Source organism: Genypterus blacodes, unplaced genomic scaffold (assembly GCF_046128005.1).
Source record: "Genypterus blacodes isolate CSIRO-AG114 ecotype Tasmania unplaced genomic scaffold, CSIRO-AGI_Gbla_v1 ptg000067l_1, whole genome shotgun sequence".
Lineage (NCBI taxonomy): Eukaryota > Metazoa > Chordata > Actinopteri > Ophidiiformes > Ophidiidae > Genypterus > Genypterus blacodes.
In genome coordinates, this window is record NW_027466879.1 from 442,339 (window position 1) to 465,446 (window position 23,108).

The 23,108-nt window shown below is 44.2% G+C and overlaps 1 protein-coding gene across 1 annotated transcript in view; it reads left to right on the plus strand.

The window, feature by feature from the left end:
- Nucleotides 1-23,108, plus strand: part of adamts7 (a disintegrin-like and metallopeptidase (reprolysin type) with thrombospondin type 1 motif, 7) — a 51,008-nt gene that overhangs the window by 25,680 nt on the left and 2,220 nt on the right. Inside the window, exons 12-23 of the mRNA XM_076155757.1 lie at nt 266-435; nt 525-658; nt 1,361-1,481; nt 1,661-1,905; nt 2,372-2,513; nt 5,957-6,083; nt 7,239-7,452; nt 7,578-9,227; nt 9,549-9,701; nt 9,805-9,978; nt 10,295-10,441; nt 11,525-11,690. Coding sequence (XP_076011872.1) covers nt 266-435; nt 525-658; nt 1,361-1,481; nt 1,661-1,905; nt 2,372-2,513; nt 5,957-6,083; nt 7,239-7,452; nt 7,578-9,227; nt 9,549-9,701; nt 9,805-9,978; nt 10,295-10,441; nt 11,525-11,690 — 3,443 coding nt within the window. The remainder of the gene's footprint in view (nt 1-265; nt 436-524; nt 659-1,360; nt 1,482-1,660; nt 1,906-2,371; nt 2,514-5,956; nt 6,084-7,238; nt 7,453-7,577; nt 9,228-9,548; nt 9,702-9,804; nt 9,979-10,294; nt 10,442-11,524; nt 11,691-23,108) is intronic.

The window sequence follows — 23,108 nt, forward strand, 5'->3', positions numbered from 1 at the left end:
TCAAAGTTGTCTTGTCGTTCACATTTACTCCCCAATTTCTGCTTTACTATTCTGCAGTAAGAGTTCAATCGTTATCCCATTTTAGATAGAAATGTAGCAATTTATCTGGAAAATAGCTTTTCATGATTAACCCACACAAAATTCAGATATTCCATCTCAATTATCCGCTCTTTTCTTCAACTTCAAAAAGTATGGAGCATCACTTTACTTACTCTGTCTGTCTGTCTGTCTGTCTGTCTGTCTGTCTGTCTGTCTGTCCCTGTAGTCCTAAAAACAGAGGCAAGTACTGCCTGGGGGAGCGGCAGAGGTACAGGATCTGCAACACGGCGCCATGTCCTCAAGACCTGCCCACGTTCAGAGACGTCCAGTGCAGCCACTTCAACACCGTTCCCTACAAGGGCAAGTTCTACAAGTGGGTAGCCGTCAACAACAAAGGTGAGCAACCCAACCAAACAGTTTGGGGCGTATTTAAGTTATATTCCAGAGATAATCCTACATTATAACGTCCTCCACGTCTCTTCCAGTCAATCCTTGTGAGCTCCACTGCCGTCCCCTGAAGGAGCATTTCTCTGAGAAGATGCTGGACGCTGTAGCTGATGGGACGCGATGCTACGAGGGCAGCAAAAGCCAAGATATGTGCATCAACGGCATCTGTAAGGTAGAAGAAGTACATTCAGTTCTGTGCATCTCAATATCTCTCACTTCTGTATGTTTCAACTAAGTTACATTATGTGAAGTCGACCGTCGGCTTGTTTTCTCTCCAGTCAAGTGTTGGTTTGACATTCTTTATAGAAATGAGTATGCTTGCCGCTAGAACACAGCAGCTGTCACAGATGGCAGCCTGCCTCTGCCTTCAGGGTCACAGTGGCAGTCAGCGCTCTAGATGTTGTTGGGAATGCTAAGTGGACAACAATTATTGCCTTTGGGCTCTGCTTTCCTGAGGTTATGTGGCGTTTTTTTATCAAGCAGACAGCACATTGATTTGTCCCTGTCTGCTCCTTTTCAGCATTTCAGATACTGGCTGCAGAGTTGAGTGCATATAGAGGCAGGACAGGCACAGCAGTGTGGCAACCATCAAGCCAAATATGAATGTTTACTTCTGTGTGAGCCAACATATAAAGCACTTAATTCATGGCGATGCAAAGATGTGCCGTCTGTTGATTGAGGACTAATGATGCACATGTGATGAGGTCCTACAGGCTCGACAAGGATTCACTTGGATTAGCACATTGGACTTTGATCTAGCGTTAATCCCTCAAACAGGACGTGATAAGTCATGTAATCAATGCAAATTGAAGGCGATGCATGCGTGTCATCCTGTGTTTGCGTGTGTGTGTGTGTGTGTGTGTGTGTGCCACAGAGTCTAGGCTGTGATTATGTGATCGACTCAAATGCTGAGCTGGATCGCTGTGGCATCTGCAACGGAAATGACTCCACCTGTGCAACTGTGAGGAGAAGCTTTGAGGACAGTGAAGGACTTGGTACGTGTCGCCATCCCATAATGATCCCACTGGAGCTCACACAGCATTCACTATGGAGTTGATTGATAAAGTTGACGATCGAAGTGTTTGGGGCTCAAAAGGAATCATGAACATACATCTTAAAACGTCTGGGTGCCTGGATGTTCTAATCTCTAATACCATGATGTCATGTCCCTCAGGTTATGTGGACATTGGTCTGATCCCAGAGGGAGCCTGGGGCATCCGGATTGAGGAAGTGGCTGCAGCCGGGAACTTCCTGGCCCTACGAAGTGACGTCCCCAACAAGTACTTCCTAAACGGCGGCTGGACGATCCAATGGAACGGAGACTACAAGGCAGCCGGGACGGTGTTCACCTATGAAAGGACGGGCCAGCTGGAGAACCTGACCTCTCCTGGACCCACAAAGGAACCACTGTGGATTCAGGTGGGAGCAACAGGAGAGAACGTCACACTCTTTACCGTGTAACAGATGACCTTCAAGTCTCGCTGAGGCTTTTACTGAAGATTCAGACAGGAATGAATGTGGATTTTCCTGTAATATGTCATTATGTGGACATGTGGCACAGTGAGAGCACAGAACAGAAACACATTTAATCAAAGTCTTTGACATTCATAATGGCTTATTGAAGTAATGTGCTTGACGTCTCACGCCTTTAATAAAGGGCTGTAGATGACTTTGGTAATTGAGGTATAATTAGTTCTCATTCTCTCACAAAGAATTACAATCAAGTAATCACAACTTTTAGACAATTCCTGTCATCCCTTTCATTCTGCTGTAATTGATTGAATACCAGCACATTTAAGCGATTGTTAGCAGGCGCTCTGCATCCCTGAAGGAAGAGAAAAAGACATTGTTTGCTTTCTTGAATGTTCTTTCCTTTCTGCTGCAGCTTCTCTTCCAGGAGACCAATCCAGGCGTGCGCTATGAATACACCATCAGCCGCAATGTCTCCGAGGACAGTGACGTGCCCGCCTCGCATTTCTTCTGGAAGTTCGGTTCATGGACTGAATGTAGCGTCACCTGTGGAAAAGGTAAGGGATGCAGTACAGAACATAGACAGAGGGGCGATGATGTCACCAACCTACAAATCAGCTGCTATATGAATAAAGCTTATAGAAATACATCTCTCAATAAGATACATTTTTATTTTTCAACCTAACCTTCCTCTCTCCGTGACGTTGGAGGGACTGTGTGCCTTCTTCCTCACAGTCTAAAGCCTTGAGAGCCTTTTGCTGTAATGAAAGTCTGTGATGAGCTGCTGTCATTAAAACTAGGGATGCCAGCAACTGTTTACTTCAGGTCGGATTAAAGTGGCTTCACAAATCATTCATTTATCTCTGGACATGCTGTATTTGATAGGCATGGCAATAGATCCATATTAAGGCAACCTGAGAGTCCTTCAGACGACCTCCAACGTCTCCTTTGTGTTTTTCCTTGATTTCCTTCTGTGGCTGATCTATAAAGCTCATTCAGTAAAGTGAAACACTGATTTGACGTTGACGGATAAGAGCTGGCATCCATCCTTAAAACCACAGTGGATGGTTGCTATGTGAGCTGGATTAGTTCTGTTCTAATTGGGACGGCTATTTCATATATAGATATCTGCTTAAAGAAATGCTTTTGCTTTTGCTCTGGCTCAGGCCAAGTCTTCCATTATGCAAATGGTGCATACAGTGAGGAAGGCTGTGATTGATTCCACTTCAAGTGAGTGAACCAATGTCCTTAAAAATGCCTCTGTGGGACTGAACCATTGTCCCTGGCAACAGCAGCGACCTGCATAACAATAAAATAATGTCAATGAAACAATTATTACTGCCAGGCCCGTACTGCTGCTGTCAGTCACCATGAAGAAAAGTCAGAGAGCGTTTCTAAGTACATTTTCATGTGCAAAACACTCTTTGACGCATGTCTTTGCAAATTGCCAAAGTTCTTTTTATATTTATATTCATGTTTTCATAGTGAAGGTTGAGCCACCATTGTTTCTGAAAAAGTCACTTTGAAACTTCTGGCTGGATGTGACATTCCCCTGCGCTGTGGTTTAGGTTCTTTATTGCTTTCATTTCATGCCTGGACAACAGAGATTACCCTCCCACCCACCCACCCACCCACACACACACACACACACACACACACACACACAAACACAACTACAAATCAAAAGCAAGGCGCCCAATCTGCAAATCTTATACATTCTGAAAAGAAGGCAGGTTGTGTAATAATGCAGCTATCGGCGACTTGAAAGGTTCACACTCCTCCCATCAATGTGTGGCGGCTCTTCAATCTTCTTCCTGCTGCACATGTTGTTGTAACATGAATTGAATCAAACCTCCTGTTGTTGAAAGTGTGCTGTTCTCTAAAGTGATGACGGAGCTGACGCGCTCCCTCGAGTTTAGATTGTTCTCTAATGATGGTGGCATTGTTGTGGATGATGACGATAAAGGTCTGCACACAGTTAGCTTTGTGTGTGTGTGTGTCTCTCTCTCTCTCTCTCTCTCTCTCTCTCTCTCTCTCTCATACACACACAAAAAGGGCTCTTTGGCAAAATTACTTTCATTTTCTAACACTTGCTGTGCCAACCATATCACACACACACACACACACACACACACACACACACACACACACACACACGTGCAGTACAGAGGACAAAGACGAATTGAGTGAAAGTAAAATATGAAACAGATTGAAAGCACAAGGACGACTAACAAGCACACACAGATGGAGGGAGTTAAGTGTGACGCAGAGCAGCATCAGCAGCATCAGCATCAGCATCAGCTCGTCTCCCCTGATGATGGAGGAGCTCTGACCTGAGGCTTTCTGACGCCGGACAGAACGTTTGGCTCCAGAATGCCTTGGTAACCTTCTGATGTCATTGTGCCCTGCTCAGGTTCCAGCCTGGTGGTGTCAGAGACAGACTCTCCTCCATGTTCCTCAGTCTTTGAAAGTTTGTGTCTTCTGTGAACACTAAGGCGGGTGTGACTCACCATGAACTACTCATTTTGTTTTGTTTCTCGCTGAAGAGTTGTTGTTTGTCAGCATTCTTTGTAGCGAACTGCGTCAGGCAGCTTTCTTATAATTCTCTTTCAAAAAAGTTAGACTTTCTGCGTCTCCCTCCATTGAGCCTATTGTCACTCATTACGTGACTGATGATGCCACCAGACGCTGCTGTCTTGATGTTGGAAGTCAGCTTGTATCTGTTTTCAAGTTGTCCTTGGTCCTTCTTCCATCTCCCTGTTGCTGCCACATTCAGGGACGTCGGCTCCAGGGACCTTAAACGTGTTGATCATATTGGTAGCCATGGTCACAGGAGCCTCAAGCTGCTCCTCACCTTGATCTTCTTCATTTCTCCTCCTCTGTTTTCAGTGCGGTGCAGACAATGATGCCCAAGAGCACAGAGGGAGAACACTGGGCCTTTTAAATAGGCTGGATGATTATAATGCTGAAGACGCCTAGCTTGAAATATCATCACAATCCAATTATGTATGATCGCTTCTGAGGGTTTTTAATCATTTTTCATTCTCATTAAAATGGAAATCTGTGTCACTTCTATTAAATATGAATGATAGATTGTTGGATGCCAATTACTTTTGCCAGTTTACGCTCATATCAGAGGGGATTGTGGGTTGTCCGTTTTTTATTTTGCGGGCGCCGACACTTTTAGCCGGTCGTGTACACAAGTGACACAAAGACGAGCCGCTCCCCTGTGTGTGTGACAGACGTGCTGCACCTCCGCACCTCATTACTGGGCACCACTCGGAGGTGAGAAGAGCCAGTCACCTGTCACCTCTACGTGCCGCTTTCACCGACCTGAGGGTCCGATACCTCATTTAGACTTTGGAAGACGTCTCTCAATGGACACCACAGTTCAGCTGGATAGAATAACAACACAATTAAGAACAGACAGAGCAGGAGAGATACAAAGAGGAAGCACACACAGGTCTGGAACTCACTACTATTATTGGAGAGGGTGTTTGTGTGTGTGTGTGTGTGTATTTGTGTGTGGGTGGGTGTGTGTGTGTCTGTGCTCCATTCCTCGAATCCCCTCCAAACTTGCCACAAACATCATTCAGGGCTCTCTCATGTGTTCCTGTCCTTTCATTGACCTTTTTTATTTCATGTTTAATTTGAATTAACACACACACACACCCACACACACAAACACACACACACACTACTTTACTACTAGTGGTTGGGGTCATGAGGGGCAGAGGGAGGAACAGGGGTAACGAGTAATGCTGGGCTGACGGAGGGGAGAGCACCTGAATGACAACACAATCACATGTCTTATAATAATCACACTGGAGTAAAATGAGCAACAGGCGCTCCTCAGGGGTCTAACAGGTGAAAGCCGCTGACAATAAGCAGGTTAATGAGCCGTGGAATATTTATATTGACAAGTTCATACTGTGTGATGAGTGTGTGTGCCTGGGGTGGTGTGTGAACAGCTGTTCTCCTCTGCTCCCCGGTCCTCCAGGTGTTCAGAGACACATCATTCACTGTGTGGAGAGGACAACCGGTATAGTGGAGGAGCACCTCTGTGAACATTTGACCCGACCTGATGATAAACATGCCAGCTGCAACAAGGAGCCGTGTCCAGCCATGTGAGTTCAGCCCCTGGGCCAGAGGTGGGGGCGGGGTCACACCTCCAGCATCCACACACTGGTGCAGGACTCATATTTCAGTTTCCTGTGTGTATTATGAGATATTGTTTCATCACGGGGGAGACAAAGTCAAACCTTTGCTGTGGCAGAAAGCTCAAGCTCAGGCTGCGAAATCTGATGTTGATGGGATTCACAACACTTCTCACTCTTTCACTCTGTAGGCTTTGAACTTTGAGTTCTTTGTTTCATTGTTTATATCACGCCAGGAGGAACGTACAAGGTCTGTTTGATCCTTCAGTTTGTTGTGATGCATTTAATCCTTTGCTTATATAAAAATATCTTCTATATTCAAAAATCTATTGAACATTTCCTTCCCCTTGGATCTCACCACCAAGGGTCACATGCTCAAGAGCACCGTGTCTCATCTCTCTCTCTCTCTCCCTCTCTCTCCCTCTCTCCCTCTCTCTCTCTCTCTCCCTCTCTCTCTCTCTCTCTCTCTCTCTCTCCCTCTCTCTCTCTCTCTCTCTCTCTCTCTCTCTCTCTCTCTCTCTCTCTCTCTCTTTCTCTCTCTCCAGCTTTGTCCCTGTCTGATTGCTATGAAAGGTTTTGAATCTTCCTTGAAATCCGTCTGGAACATGATTCACTCGCCGTGTTTGTATCCAGACAGCGCAATTGTGTTTTGTGCCTTTGCACACAAACAAATGTAAAACAGTTGTCAACATGTTTTTACTTTGCAGCTGATTAATGTGATAAATCTGCTAGTTACCATTTTGTTGCCAAAACAGCAAGTTGTGAAAAATAGATTGTGTGTGTGTGTGTGTGTGTGTGTGTGTGTGTGTGTGAATGCTTTTCTATTAAAAAAAAACCCACAACAATTTCAAAACAATTAGATTTTCGATGGTAGAATAAATTTAGCTGATGTTGTTGAATATGTGATGACTTGAGAAGTTGGGAATAGTTAGAAACAGTTTTCTCCTTAGAAAGTTGTCTGTAGTTAATTCTCTCTACTGCGTTTAGACAGAGAGATAGCTTTAGCTTTTACACATAATCCATAGAAGCTGTATGTGTTCATTTGCATTTGCGCAGATGTAAAACATTTCCTCCCTCATAAATGCATCATTTCATTGGGACTGTTTGTTTGCATCTGTTGTGTAGATGGTCGGTGGGCGAATGGCAGAAATGCACATCGAGCTGCGGGAACTCCGGCTTGGCTAAAAGGATGGTGATGTGCATCCAGTCAGTAAGTGTGGACGAGCAGAAAGCCCTGCAGCCCAGCGCGTGCAAACACACGCCCAGACCCGTCTCAATCTCCTCCTGCAACACCCACATCCCCTGCCCAGCTGACTGGATCGCTGGTAACTGGTCAAAGGTGAGTCAGTGTGCGAATATAAGCTTCTCCTCTGCTGATTCATGTTACTGTTTATTTGAAATGAGTTCAAGATGTCAGACTCTTTCAGGAACATGTACTGTATCATTATTCTGTCTTTCCCACAGTGTTCAATTACCTGTGGAAGTGGAGTACGTCTCCGGAATGTAACCTGTTCAAGAAACACAGGTGTGGACTGTGACCCGCAGAAGAAACCCGTCGCCGTGAGCACATGCAGCCCCCAGGAATGTCCACAGGTGCTGGATAACTTTGGAGGCAGCGACTTGTCTGGAAGTGGCTGGTCAAGTAAAGAAGTTCTCAACGAAATCAACTCCATTCCTGAAGTCAACCCTGTTCCCAAACACACCACCAGAGCCCAGCCATGGACACACAACGACCTGAATAACATTGTTGAAGCAGATTTCTCGTACCATAATAACCTCGACAATATCGACGGTTCTTTTGAAAACACTGTTCAGGTAGATGATTTCTACTATGACTATAACTTCATCAACTTTCATGAAGACTTGTCAAATGACTTTGACTCTGGAAGCAACGGGATAGAGGGAGGGGACGATCACACACTTGACCCCCAGCAGGAGGCCAAGACAACAGCTCCCCCTGTGGCCAACTCCTTTTCTACGCTTCCAAAGGCCATTTCTGAAGATCCACAAGACACAAACCTAGGCAACATCGAGCACAATGGAACAAAGGAATCTACGACAAAGAGTTCAGATGACCAGGATGTTCTTCTCTCTGAGGATTACCTCCTGCCTGTGTCCACCACTCCCTCACCGACATTTCCTGCTACTAGGTTTTCACAAAAGCTAAAAGCGAAACACAGCAATCTCACTACAAAGGAGCCCACACAGGATGTGGAACACGAGGGGCAATCTGCTGCTACCACTGATGGCAGCCGGACTAGTGGCGTCGTACCTACAGCAGTGAGTGCAGAGGAGATGGAGGATCTTGATCTCGGCAACATTGACAATGAGGAAGTCACATTAGCACCGGACATGTCTGGATCCCAAGGAAATGTGGAGAGTCCAGAACCACCATTAGGCTCGCCCTCACCTGATACTGAACTTCCGGCCAGTCACCCAATCCAAGTGGACGAAATACCTCAGACAACCAGTGTGTTATTAGATATGTCTCCATCTGCCACCGTACTGGAGGATACTGACTTTGACGGAACTTCCTTTGATATGGATACAAATGCCAATAAGCAGGGAAATGTAAGTGAAACTGATCAAGACCTCAAGATGACCGAACCTCCTGTCTCTGAGAAATCCACCTCAGTCCCCATTCCCTTTGCGACAAGCTCAGGTAAGCTCGAGACCTCCGAGGACACCTCATGGATAACTGGAACAGATTTCTTACCTACTACACAACTGGACAGAGGCACACAGCCCTCACCAACATCTACAACAGAACAGGTACCAACAGAACCTACCTTGATTGAAAGAACTGGAACAGATGCCACCATTCAGGTACCATCACATGTTACAACTGATTTTGCCTACGATGTAATGAGCGTTCCCCTCACGGCGAGACCCAGTGGCAGCAGAAGTCCAGATCAGCTCTCAACGCCCACATCGGCATCTGCTCCGCATAGCACCAGAACAACACCACACACGCCGTCGCCAAGGCTCGCCACGTCCAGCTCGCCGACCGGTCAAGCGGTTCCATGGAAGGTCACGGAGCCAACATCCGCCCAAACCTCTGCCTCCTCACAAATCACTACATCTGCCTACTGGGTCACCGGCAACTGGAGCACAGTGAGTTGGCACAAATTCCACACATTCTGGTGTTGTTCGGGGGTGGAACAAAGCACAGCTGTGTTCTCACCATTCACGCCTCAATCTGCTTTCTCTATGAACACAATCTCAAATTCAGATCCTGGCTCACAGATTAGATTCTTTGGCGGAAGCTTTTTCTCCCAGAACTAAAGCAGCTAATGTCAATACAATGTGTCCAGCCATTCATTTTGTTTGCTTCCTTCAACCATGCAAGGAAATCTGCATACAGTTACAATTACAATACCAAATCTGAATCTACGTCAATGGACAAAAATGCCTTTTTTTTTTTTTTTGTGGCAGTGCTCCACCAGCTGTGGTCTGGGTGCCATCTGGAGGGCGATGGGCTGCAGCACTGGCTCGGACTCTGACTGCGACCCAGCCAAGAGGCCCGTCCCGGCTCAGCGGTGCTACCTGCGCCCCTGCTCCATATGGAGAACAGGGGAATGGAGTAAGGTTAGACCACTCATCTGATGATAATGTTCTTTTGGGTCGTCCAATACTTACAGTTACCAGTTGCTTCCTGATTGAATAATATTCCTGCCTTGTCTGATGTCAGTGCTCCAACAACTGTGATGGCGGCGCTCAAATCCGAGATGTCCAGTGTTTTGACATGCGGGACCAAAGGGCTCTCAGGCCTTTCCACTGCCGGGCCATGTCCTCCAGGCCGCGAACCCACATGCCCTGTAACCCTCAGCCGTGTCTGGACTGGTACACCTCCTCATGGGGACAAGTGAGTAACATCAAGCAGCTAAATGTAGAGAGAATGCAACAATGGCTTTAGATACTCAAGCATCAAAACATCAGGATTCTGTTCATCCTCAGGACTCAAAAGGTCAAACATCACATTTTTAAAGACCTGTTAGTGTTTCTTACTGATCTTTCCCCTAATCCCATACTGTCAATCAAGAAACTGACTCAATCCTACATTAATGTACATTATGTACTGTTGATACAAATACTGGATTATTGTATATGTTTGCGGTGTGTGTGTGTGTGTGTGTGTGTGTGTGTGTGTGTGTGTGTGTGTGTGTGCGTGCGCTTCTCAGTGCTCTGAAGTGTGTGGAGGAGGCGAGCAGCAGCGCATCGTAACTTGTCCAGAGGAAAACGGATGCGGCAGGGACCTTCTGCCCCAGAGCATCCAGACTTGTAATAATCAGCCTTGTGCCCAGTGGCTCACTGGAGCTTGGGGTCAGGTACTATACACACACACACACACACACACACACACACACACACACACACACACACACACACACACACACAGACACACACACACACACACACACACACAGACAGACAACATGGCGTTATAAAACTGATACATATGTCAACTAAATTTAGAAAAACCTGAGAATTCTGTTCAGATCTTCATCATTTCATATCTTTGGGTTTCCAACCTCAGCTGGAGTTCTTATGATCTTGACTCTGTTGGCATGACATCTGGGGCCTTGTCGTGTGTGTTTATGCCCCATGGAACTATCATCACTGCGTGTTTTTGGAGTAAATGTGGATCGTGTCTCTAATCTTAACCCCGTGCATATCTATAATATGTGGAGTAAAAACCAGCTTAAAAACAGAATTCAAATCTGAAATACCGACAAAAACGAAACAGAAGAAACGTAAACGTCTCTCTCTCTCTCTCTCTCTCTCTCTCTCTCTCTGACTCTCATAATGAACCATTACAGTGGGGAGATAAAGGACATTGAACAAATTATACAAGAAAGTTAATCAGAAAGTATGTCTGCATGTAGAATGAGAAGGAGCCACTCAAAGTCAAGGTTGTATGAGAAAAGGAGTTTTTTTTGCCACAAAGGCAATAATTAATCCTCACACTGGGTGTATACGGGGAAGCGACACCCTGCAGCTCACACTCATATTCATCATCCAGTAATGACTCGACCCCTCGGGGGCTTCTGGACCGTTGATTCACCTTTAGGTCATTCTCTCCTGGCTCCGCCCCCTCGCCGGCACACACAGAGATTGTGTTAATGTGCCTTTTTAATTCCTGCACCACAGCAGCAGTGACAAAAGACCCCTGAGATGAAGCTCTTTCAGCCACACACTCTCAACATGCACACGCACACACACACGCCTGCTGTATTTATACCACATATTCATAATTCAGCACATGAAGGCCAACTATCATAATATGATATTATAGAATTACCTTTAAACACACACACGCAGTTTGCTGATATGCTTTTGTCCAGGTTTTTTCCTCCCACATGATTTGTGTCGAGTGTGTGAGTTCTCATGGAGTTCTTTGTCTCCGACAGTGTTCGGCTTCTTGTGGCGGTGGAGTGAAGCGTCGACTCGTCAAATGTGTCGACACAAAAGCTGAGACGGAGGAAGAGGAGGTGGAGCGAGCGCAGTGCGACGCTGAGACTCAGCCAGAAGAGGTCCAGAAGTGTAACTTACAAGAGTGTGAGAGCGCCCCCTCTGGTGAGTGAGCCCTAACTCAACTCAACTAACTACACTGAAAGGTTTGATTGGACCTGTCTGCACACAAAGACAACATCAGAGGAGAGTGAGCGAGTGTTGAACAGCATCAGTGTGTGTTTCCTGCTTGGCCGGACTGAATCTGATGGTTGACCTTCCGATTGTCAAACCTACCTAATTCAATTGTACGCAATTCACAACAATCAATATCATTAAAATTCCTGACATAATTAGAAGGAATTGCACTTCCTTCAGTCAACAGTGGAATATAACTGTGATTCTATACATAATGAGCATTATATATATTATATAAGGTCCTTAAGGCCGTGCTTAACTTATTCCCTTCTGAATAGCAGGCATCAGAAGTGACCCACAGGCTTTTGAAATACATTCCAGATAAGGGCCCAACAGTGCCCTACTTTATATTCAAAGGATGCTACATATATATACATGTACAGTAATTAATATTATCTGACAGCTTGGAAACCCACACAACTACACATTTTCACTCTGGCATGTAACACACTACACGGTCTCTGGCGGTTCTCCCAGATGCCCAGGCCTTCTGCCCTCACATGTGGGCCCTCACATGTGCCCGGAGGACTGAAGGGAAGCGGCAGGATGTGGACACCAAAGCTTAATAAGGATCAGAAATGAAGCACAGGAACACGATGTCAAGGGATACTTTGAAAGTAAATTACGCAATTTCGAAATAAATTTTGAGCTAAAACTGATGAGTCCAAACTTTTGGCTCTAGTCAGGAGTGTGATTGACTGAAGGCGGCGTTTGATTGGCTGAACGCAGGTTTGCACTGCAGCGTTGGCAGCAGAGGTGGAGGTCGTGTAGATCCACTCAAGTCCTGATCCACCCTGTAAACAGAATAATGAAAACATTCCTCAGAAGGTTGGTAGCTGAGAGAGGCATGTGTCAGGAGAAATGATGAAACTCTTTAGTTATCCGTGTTATCAGCTGAGGACTGGAGCTTCACTGACCCTCTGTGTCATGCAGCTAAGAAGGCAGCTCAGGTCAGTGTCATTACACTGGGATGGTCACTCAACCCTGCGTTAAATAGCTTTCATTTAATGGACTGTTAGCAGAAGAGAGAAGCTTGCAACAATCCCAAACACAGAATTCATTTTGACACCAAGAATTCTGTAATGATTCTTGTAATGCCTCATTTTTATTCCAATAAAAGCAAACTAACTCCTTACACATTAAAAACATAGACTTGTATAGACTTATTTTAGTTTGGCAACAGGAGTGTGTGTGTGTGTGTGTGTGTGTGTGTGTGTGTGTGTTTCATCATTATCAACACAATTCCCCTCTTACAGATCTCTTAGCAGGGCCTGTTTGGTGTTGAAACTTAATTATGTAGCAGAAGTGTGTTTTCTTAAACAAGAAGCTTGGTTTGCATAAGAGGGAAAAGTGATGAAAGGAGCAATCATGTGTGCTGTAACGGGCGAGTGCAGATCTTATTATTCATCCCATTTTAAACACTATATGTGGCTTTAGCATGCGTGGTCAGTGCTCCTCCCAATGGACTCCATGCTTCAGGAGCTCACAGTCTTTGGTTTCATGTGTCACTGAGTTCCAGCTTATCTTAAGTAAGGGCTTCATTTCTTATTAAGATCAGACCCTTTAGTGAAAAATACACCTCCAGATAAGCTGTTGGTCTTGATTTATGTATCCTATCCTCTATGAGCTGCAGCAGGATTCCTTCACAGAATGTCAGATTTGGTTTTTGAAAATGTTGAATTCAGAATTCTGCTGGCATAGTTTGGTTTGGTATTCGGCTCAAATGAAGACCTTCCTGTTCCGTGGTCCACACAGACGCTCCTCTGGCTTATTGATCTCGTCCAGATAGGAGAATGTAATGCATGAATATGAAGAAGAAGAGAGGGATGGCTTTATTTGTAGGAACATGTAGATGAGGGACTGTGAGTCTCCCTGGGCGACGCTGGACTCTTACATTTGTCTCTGTTGTCTGTTGTCTCGATCAGAAACTTTGGCATACTGCTGGGAAAATCCATTAAAAATGATTAAATGCAAATGATTTTGATCTAACAAATACAAGAGTCAGAATATTTTCAGCTTTTTGAAACGTTTCTTTTCTTAACAGCGTGTCAGAGGCATCGCTGCTCTGATTACATTTCTTCATCTTTTGTAAGAAAACACTCAACAATCATGTTTGTCAGAAACCTTGTCTCAGTTGAAATGATACAACAGATTCAACAGATTCAGGATGATATTATTATTTTACATAATGAAACGGATTTCACATGAAGGCAGCATCGTCTCGTCAGTCCTGTGGTGCAGCCTGACAGAGTTTTAATCATTCATGAGAGAGAAAACAATAACTTCTCTGTTTTTCTGAAACTTGAGTCCCTTCGCAGGAGCGGTTTTGCTTCTTGCAGAATGGAGTGTGTGATGTCACACTGGGCCCTGGGTGTGTAGTGTTACTGCAACCCTCACGCTCATAGGCAGCAGCATGAGAGAGAGAAAACATGATGATGAAAAACATCACAAACATTGGGGTTACAGGATCCTATCATAGGGATTGGACCCTAGAGAGAGAAGAGAGGGATTCTCTTTACCACTATGTGTTGTTGTTGAGGGAATCTAGTTTTGGTGCTATGCTTTCAGTCAGTGTGTTTCACAGTCCACACACGGATCCTTCTTTCATAGACTGCTTGGGAGCACACACAGACACACACACACACACACACACACACACACACACACACACACACACACACACACACACACACACACACACACACTCCCAAGCAATCCAGTGGGACCATGAAAAAAAGATCCGATCCCAAAGGAGATTTGAGTTGAGTTGTTGTTGTGTGGGGTTTTTGGACTTTTCTGAATATATACGTATGCATTCATATGCATATGTATACAATATCTGGATATGTACAATATTCAGGCTTGGACTCCATTATTTAGTTTGACAATTCCCATTCTTGTGGGGCTATTATGTTCATCTTATATTTATAAAGCAGGGCCAGTGCAGACTAAATTCTCTTAAAGTTAAATTTTCTTTGCCACAGTGTTGTGAATATATAATTTGCAGTCATAGTAACATTGAGCCTTTATCACTAAGGGCACACAACTGAATCATCAAATGAATACAACTCACAAAGTGTCCAATCTTCTTGACACTGTGGGTGTTTGAATGCAGCCGTCAGATCAGACGATTACTGACACAACTCTCATTACTCCATCATTCATCTCACCGTGTTCCTCTGCCTCTGAACACTAAACTACACTGTGGTTTGACAGTAAAAACAGCTGTGGGGGTCTGAGTCAGGCTGACAGCACAGAGACGTCACTCACTCACCTATCCGAGGGTCAATGGTATGAAGAAAATCAATCAGGCAGCAATGACACACAGGAAAATGAGGAGGAGGAAAGGAGAGAAAGGTCCTGGAGCTCAATCACAGCTGCTGTCAAATCATCCCAGTATGTCATTAGTATTTAATAGTTATTGTAATTGAGATACTGGTACTTTAATACCTGATATTTTTACAGCATCAGTCCAGTCTGCACACATCTGTACTGTACTCTGTCTACACACAATTACAGTTAGTTACACTAACACAGTTTCCTTTTACAAATGAATCTAAATCCATAGGTCCTAACATGGGCAGAAAGAGGTCAGGTGTGTGTGTTCAGGTTTCCCTATTCCCTCTGTTAGAAATTGACAGCCATAATTAGGGGTTATTTCACTCCAATATGAGCAGAGGTTGGTCCGGCGTGTGAAGTGGTTGCAGCTCAGCTGTTAGGGCTCATTTCAAGATGCATTTCACTCAAAGTAATGGTTTGAGCTTAGATCCCGAGGCTTGTGGTTACATTGTAATTTCCCTCCAGTGCTGATGGTGGTCGGCCTGTGCTGATGCTGATTGTACTGATACTACTACACGGGTCAGAGTGGTCGCTTAGTGAAATGTCAAAGATAGAAGCGTAGGAGAGGGGGGGTGATTACTCTGAGCAGCAGTTATACACCCATTCCTTTCATCAGTGCAGTAAATTCACCTATATAAGCCTGCTTTGTAATCATAAATCTGTTCAGGCACAGGGGAGGAGATGTAAATAGTAAATCGAAAAAGGCTGCAACTCACACCCACAATCAGGGAAAAGCCTGCTGCACTTCAGGGGTAGAATGTTCCCAGCTGGGCTCAGACTGACCATCAACAGCAGCATTGATATCACTGGGCTCCTCTAATGGTGCAGCACGTCACACCTCCAGTGGAAAGTCTGACCGCAGGCAGAGTCAAAGATGCTCTTTGTCATCCGGGTCACATGAGAGATGGAACTTTTTTCTTTCAAATGCAGTTAAAGTAGAAACTATCTGAAATCAAAGCAACTATTCAGCCCAGGGAACGGCCTGCTGCGTGTATTGTCTCCCCTGAAAAGGATCATTCATCCAGCAGGGAGCATAGAAGTCATCTGAAAGCCTCCTCGTCTGATGCAACAATCATTATATTCTAATGGCGGATGCTTCTCCTGCTCGGGCTTTCAGCATCAGTTGTCGGTTGATTGAACAGATTAGATTATAAGATGAATGTTAAGTGCCACAGACTGTCATCATCCTACAAAAACTTCAAAAACACTTCACAGAGCCTCACAGTGACAAAATAACAAAGGCATCTAACCTCCTCTGCATCAAATATGTATGACGGTGCAGTGGAGAATAGTTCCAAGCATGAATTGTAACTCTGGACCTGACTGGATAATTGTTATGGCTATTATGGCTCCTGGTCGACACTCAGCACAGGACAAAGGCTTTGGACATGTTTAGAGTCTGACAGTGGGAATAATATGTTTTAAGTCCTTTTATGTGATTGTTATATTCTATTCTGTTGTTAAGTAGATAAAAGGCTTTTTCCTTTAAACAAATCCTATTATTCTGCAAAAATAAACCTTTTCTCATCCCCTTTTATAGTCAATATTATCTGTTGTAATTGGACAAAAGTCAATTTTCTGTCTGATTTTGGTTGTCAGTGGCATTTGTGTTTTCTATCAGATGTGAGATCGCCGTGTTGTGCTGAAGGCGACCTGTTGTGGAGTGAAAGCAGGCCGAGCTGACATTTTGAAGGGACACGGCTGCAGAAGTGTTATCATAAATAGATAATGCTCGGTGGAAAAGGTGACATCTTTGACTCTGTGTGTAATCTTTCATCTGAGAGGACGTTGCGGTTTTTCGTGTTGTACTTTGTGGCACTGGAACAATCAGACATTAGATGTTTTATGCTCTTTTATCATGTTAGAATGTCCAGGATGTTTTTGGAAGCAGGCTGAAATCATAACAACAAGTCTAATGCGGCAAAATAAATATGAAATCGAAAGCCTCATCTATCTAAACGGAACACTGGAGCTTGTTCTTTTCTTCTTTTCTCCGCTGGGAACATGATTTTCAATTCACATCCTGTCAGAGATGTCATGCATGCAGCCTAATGGGAACATTCTAACCAACGGCAAGATGACCTGGACGTGTACTGGGAAAAACTTCAATGTCTTCCAAATTGTTTTTTTTTGGGTTATTGTGAAAATGTATGAATGTGTCTAACCTGTGCCTGTTTGTCCGTACTTTCTTTGGAAATAGAAACACAGTCAAAACAAACAGTGGCTCACAGCTGCAGCGTGTACATGCAGAGATTGGACATATTATATGGATATGTCTTCATATTTTCATGTCAGGGAGTATTTTGAAACTTTTGTGATTCTTTCACGAATCCACTTTCTGCAGCACGGCTGTGATTGAAAGCAGGCGTCTGCAGATAGATGTAGTCTCCTTCATGCTCCACAGTGCTCTCTGCTCTGATTGGCCAGATGCATCTGGAGTGAGCTGGCAACACAACTTTAATGATGTCATATCTTTTTAAGACTCATGTGTTCCTTTACAGTTGAATTAAATGAAGCAAACCTTTTTGATCTTTCTAAAACGCCACATAATGCCAAAACTAAAAATGTATCATTAAACAAAACCACATGTATCACACATGTATTAGATGGTGCAGGTTAGTAGAAGTTGTCCAAAATGAAGATGCTCAGGTAATCTATATAAATACATACTGTATATACCTCACAACTTCTCCATTTGCTGTATTTACTTTGTTCAAGGACTTAGTACTCTTTCTTTCCACGCATGACTGAGTCTTGTACTGGTCTTGTAATCTGCAGCACACAGGCCTTGAATGAAACAAAGCAGTACCACGCCTCGCTCCTGTGTAGCCTTTCTTGATTTTCACAATTGAAAGGCTTTTTGTGCTGCCAGTGTTGAGGACGCAAGCTCAATCAGGCCAGTTTGACATTTCATATAACCTGCTGCTTGTGTAAGTGTGCCAGAGGGACTCATTGATAAAACACAATACACCAACTCAATCATTGCTCTTAACGGCTGCCGAGCTGGCGCAGTGTGTGTGCTTTTGTCTGCAACTTGGCTCTCATCGAATGTAGATGCTTGTTATGCTCCCTGCCCTCCAGAAATCAGTCAAAGGAAATGCCACTACGAATAGGTGTGTGTGACCCTGGTGCTGTGACCACGTGTCAAACTGCCAACAGGCTGCGTGATCAGATCCTTCACATGACACATGCATGTGTCTGTAAACACAAAGCACAAATTGGATCCAATGAGCACGAGCCGATGCATGTGCATCTCCGCTGGTCTCATACTATTAGTCATCTCAGGCTCGTGCTTAGCCTCAGCACCAGGTTGATTGGCCTGTGACCCTCTGAACGCTGGCTCTTATGTGACACATGTGTGCTTAGTAGCTGTGTGTCTCAAGTCAAGTCAACTTTATTCCTATAGCCCAGTATCAACACATGTCTCAAAGGGCTTTAGAGGAAAGTACACGTGTTAAAGTTCTACACTAACGACAGCAAGACCCTCCAAGTAGAAAAAGGATTAGAGTGGGTCGAGGTGGGCGCAGAATTGAGTTTTGACTTTGTGTACGTATGGAGGCCATCTAACTTAAACGGCAGCACAGGCGCTCTAATCATTATTATATTGAGTGAACTGAATGTTACTCTGTGCTGTCACTTACAAGGCAACAGTTACTGTGATGTAAGGCAGGTGAGTGGGTGAGTGTGGAGGTTTGTCTGCTTCTTTCCAAAGTCATTCTAGTTTCACCACTTCAGTATATAGAAGATATTTGATTATAATGGATCAATGAATATGTGACTTTTGACGTCCAAGTGTCCTTGGAAGAATTTGAGTGAAAGCTCTGCTTTATGCCAACATCCACAATTGCATGCCGTCATCTTCGTCTACACACAATGTCCTTGCGGAAGCTATAAAGAAGAATGTCTGTTTGGAACTCTATTCAGAATGCATGTATGTATGTACGTACATGTGTGTGTGTGTCAGTGGCCTGTAGCCTTGTATTTCCTCTTTCTCTTTGAACCTCTTGGACTTTATTCATTCATTTCTAGTTATACCTGCAGAATGTCATCCAGTCAGCCCAACCCAAAGGTTTGCTTAAGTGTTCCTGAGTGGCCTTCAGTCAGGGCCTTTCTGCCCTGCTTTTCAGAAATGTTTGTGCATTTTTAGTGTGATGTTTATGAGCAGGCTGAGGGTTGTGCAGCCATATTCATACAGAAACTAGAAAGACACCTGGCGTTCCATTGTCCAATGTACGAATGAAATGTCCTTGGAGAAGCATCATCTTTACAGACAGAACACAACAGAGTGGACCTTCCAGTAAATGAAAATTATGTGTCCTTTAAACTAAAGTTTCCTGTGAGATGTATGGCTCTTGTATACGCCACAGCATTTGACCCTGGAAGAGCTGTAAGGAAAAGTTAATTGGGATAATTTTCTGTACCTGCATAACATGTGGTTCCTCTATTTACTGATCCAAGTGAGCTGAGGAAGCTTCATGCTCCACTTCATCCAGGAGGAGCTCACCTGTGAGACCAGCTCAAAGGAAAAGCTCATCGTCATCTTTTCATCCTTTCATTATTATTAACAAGCGCTATGTAAAGACCAAACCAGAGATGAGTGTGTCCCTGTGTGTGGAGTACTGCAGAGAAAGAGTGTGTGTGTAGAGAATCGATGGATGGATAGATGAAAGCTTAGTGCACTTAAAGCGAGTTTGCAGGCCTTTATCTGCACTGTAATAGAACACTTAGTAAACCTTTGAGTAACTCAAGGATGAAGATCGATGTTACATTCATTAGTATTATTATTAGTATGCAGTGACAGCGACCTTGTAGGTTTGTGTTTATGTGCAAGGAGACAACAAAAGCTGAGGGAGACGCTAAAAGCAGTGAAGGTCAAAGCTTTGGCTGTGCCTCGTGCTTGTTTAGCACAAATATTCAAAGGTCAGTCATCCGTATGATTATGCTTTATCAGTCATATGGAGGCGATGCTGTATCTCACAATTTGCAAATGTCTGAAAGGTCAAAGTGTACATCACTCAGCAGCCTTTCACCCGGCTTCACATTCAGCTTGTTTATTCACAGGCTCGTCCGCTCGGCGTGCTGGAATAAGCATCGTTGACAATTCCTGCAAAGATACTTTAAAACACTGGCAATGAAACTGAAGACGCAGCCGCGGTCGCTCAAGCTCTTACAGTGAATGAGGCGCACAGTGGAAATCTCCCGACCCACTACCTCCTTTCGTTGTTTACTGTTCTATATGAGGCATTCTGGAGTGTGTGTGTGTGTGTGTGTGTGTGTGTGTGTGTGTGTGCGTGGATTGGGGAGTAGGTCATAGACATGGTGGGGGGGGGGGGGGGGGGGGGGGGGGGGGGACTTGCGCACAGGAAATGCTGTGTATAGATTTGCAGCTGTGACCTCTGTGCCCCACTGATGTCACAACACTGGAAATGCTGCAAGCTGGGCCGTTTCTTTGTAATTGCTTGACATAAGAAGGAACATATCTGTGTCCTCTTCAATGAGGCAATCAGGGTGAATCCCAGACTTGACCAGGTCAGCAGAACGCTGAGCTAAGCCATTGAGAGCAGATGAGGGTTGATGGGATTTCCCCTCTTCTGACGCAATCTATGGACAGCAAACAGGTGGATGTGACCACCAGTGACAACATCTGGCTGCTCTTTTTATAAGTGGTTCCAGATTGTAATGACTTGGGTGAAGCTGTTGTAGCTGTGGCTCAGAGCGTCACCTCAGGCAGGGAGTAGGGAGTCATTTCACCGACCAGATCAGAGCAGCGGATTAGCAGCTTATCTCAGAGCAGCAGCCACGTCCACTCACATCACACATACTGCAGGAAACATGTTGTGCCCTTTGACCTGACGGTGGCGCTGTTGACATGCCTGTGTCAGGAAGGAAGAGTGTTATCTCGGGAATGGAAGGTTCTTGGAAATCATTATCTCTTCATCTTTAAACCTTTCACGCCTCAGACTCCATCCAGCTCCTGCCGAGTGTGACTTTGAATGCATTTTGCACTTTGATGCATATAAAACGTCTGATCTCAAAGTCATAGCTCCGTACGTAACATGCAGACTGTGATCACAGAGCTTCAGCTGAGTGAATATTTAAACTGAAGGAGTGTAAAATGTCTGACTGTCTCTCTTATTGAGACTCTTGAAAGTAAATGTGTTGCAGTTCTCCAGAGCGTCTCAGCTCACACACACTTCTCTCTTCTGAGAAACGGTGAAACTATTTACCAAACTCAGCTTGTAAAGGACTTAACAGGGGAGTGTGGGCTTGTTTTCCTACCTCATTTGTTACTCCGCAGCAGTAAACTACACTCCCGAGGGACGTCTGCCTGCCCACTCGGCTGCTCTTAAACGGGATGACAAGGGAGCAGATTTGACAACGATATCAGACGATCGCTGTGTTATGAAGTGTAACACTGCCCACTCTCAAATTGCTGTCTGACCTGCTGTTTCAATTCCATCCTGCAGCCGCCTGCAGTGACGTGAAAGAGCAGGAACCAGATGGTGTGAAGATTGTACTGGGCTGGGTTGTAGAGACCTGTGTGCACAGCGGTGCTGCTGGAAACACCGGGCTGCCTTCCCACATGGCAAACGTGTTGATGAGATGTGTCGTGTTCTGGCTTAATCATTGTGCGCCGATGGGATTGGCGCTCAAATCCCCGCCTGTTCATGGGAATTAGCTCATAAGCAAAACAACTGTGGCAAGTGGGGTGTGTGTTTGTGCTCGCAGCTGATTATGGTTCAACACAAACACAAATTAGACGGCACACACCGATGCACAAATGTCCCCGGATTTCTATTTTTGCCAACATAAACCCACAGTTTTACAATTTCAACCTTACAATCATGGGTTAATTGAGTTCTTATAGTATTTGCAGATGTCATTGTGTTCTTGTTCTGTATCTATAGATGTAAACGTTGCAAATCTGTCCATTTACAACCTCTAAAGCTGCCTGATCTCAGCTTCACATTGGTGCTAGTTGTATCTTTCTCACTTTACTTGTTGGTGTACAGAGATTTCATTAAGATCCACTTCTTTAGTTGTGGACATTTACAGCTCTTTCTTGATGAAGGTCTCATCTCTTGTGGATGGTGGAGATAGAGGAAAGTGCACTCAGACCCACTTCTTCTGGCAGGAAGCAGCTGAACTTCACACTCCTGCTATAGAACGTCTAAACAAAGATTAAATATAGCAGATTAAGTTTTCTTAATACAGTTTCTTCAATATGTAACCAGTGAAGTGTAGAAGGGCCCAAAGAAAGGCAGAATACAAGAACCTGCACCTTAGAGCTCCACTCTCTGGTTTGATTTGAATTAGAATTTAAATAAATACAGAGAAATGTGTGTTTAAGCTCTTACACACTAATATAAAATACCATTAATATCCAATATCTGCGTCATTAGATTTATTTTGTAATTTGACTCCATTTCACATTCATAACCTTCCTAAATGATCTGTCAAGGTTAAATAATGGTTGATTATGATACTAATGAGAGAGGACAGAGTGTAATTACCTTAAACTCTTCTTCTACTCTATGAACTCTAATCTATGCTGACATCGCTTATTTTTTCATCTGCACCAGAAATTAATCACTTAAGTGAATGAATACTTGGTCCCTATAAGGTGAATCTTAGCTATGTAAACAAATATATATGACAGTTATGATGCAATATCTTTCTTACCACTTAATTTAAAGATCTAAATTGGTATTTTTCAGGAATTTAATGGTTAATAATCCACTCTGTAGATCACATTCTGTGTATCTGTATATGCAGATGAGCTCCTATAGGAAAATAATTGGACAAGTGATCAGTTGACATTGTGGACAGTATGTGGCAGGAAGCAGTTGACTAATTAAATAATGATAAATCAGTGTTTCATCCTTCTGTCTTAACACTTCCAGAGTCTGTTTGTATTTGACATGGACATGACTTGATGGGATTCCCAGACACTTCCTTCACTTCCATTTGTTTATTAGTGACCTGAGATAAACGTCATCGCCTCTG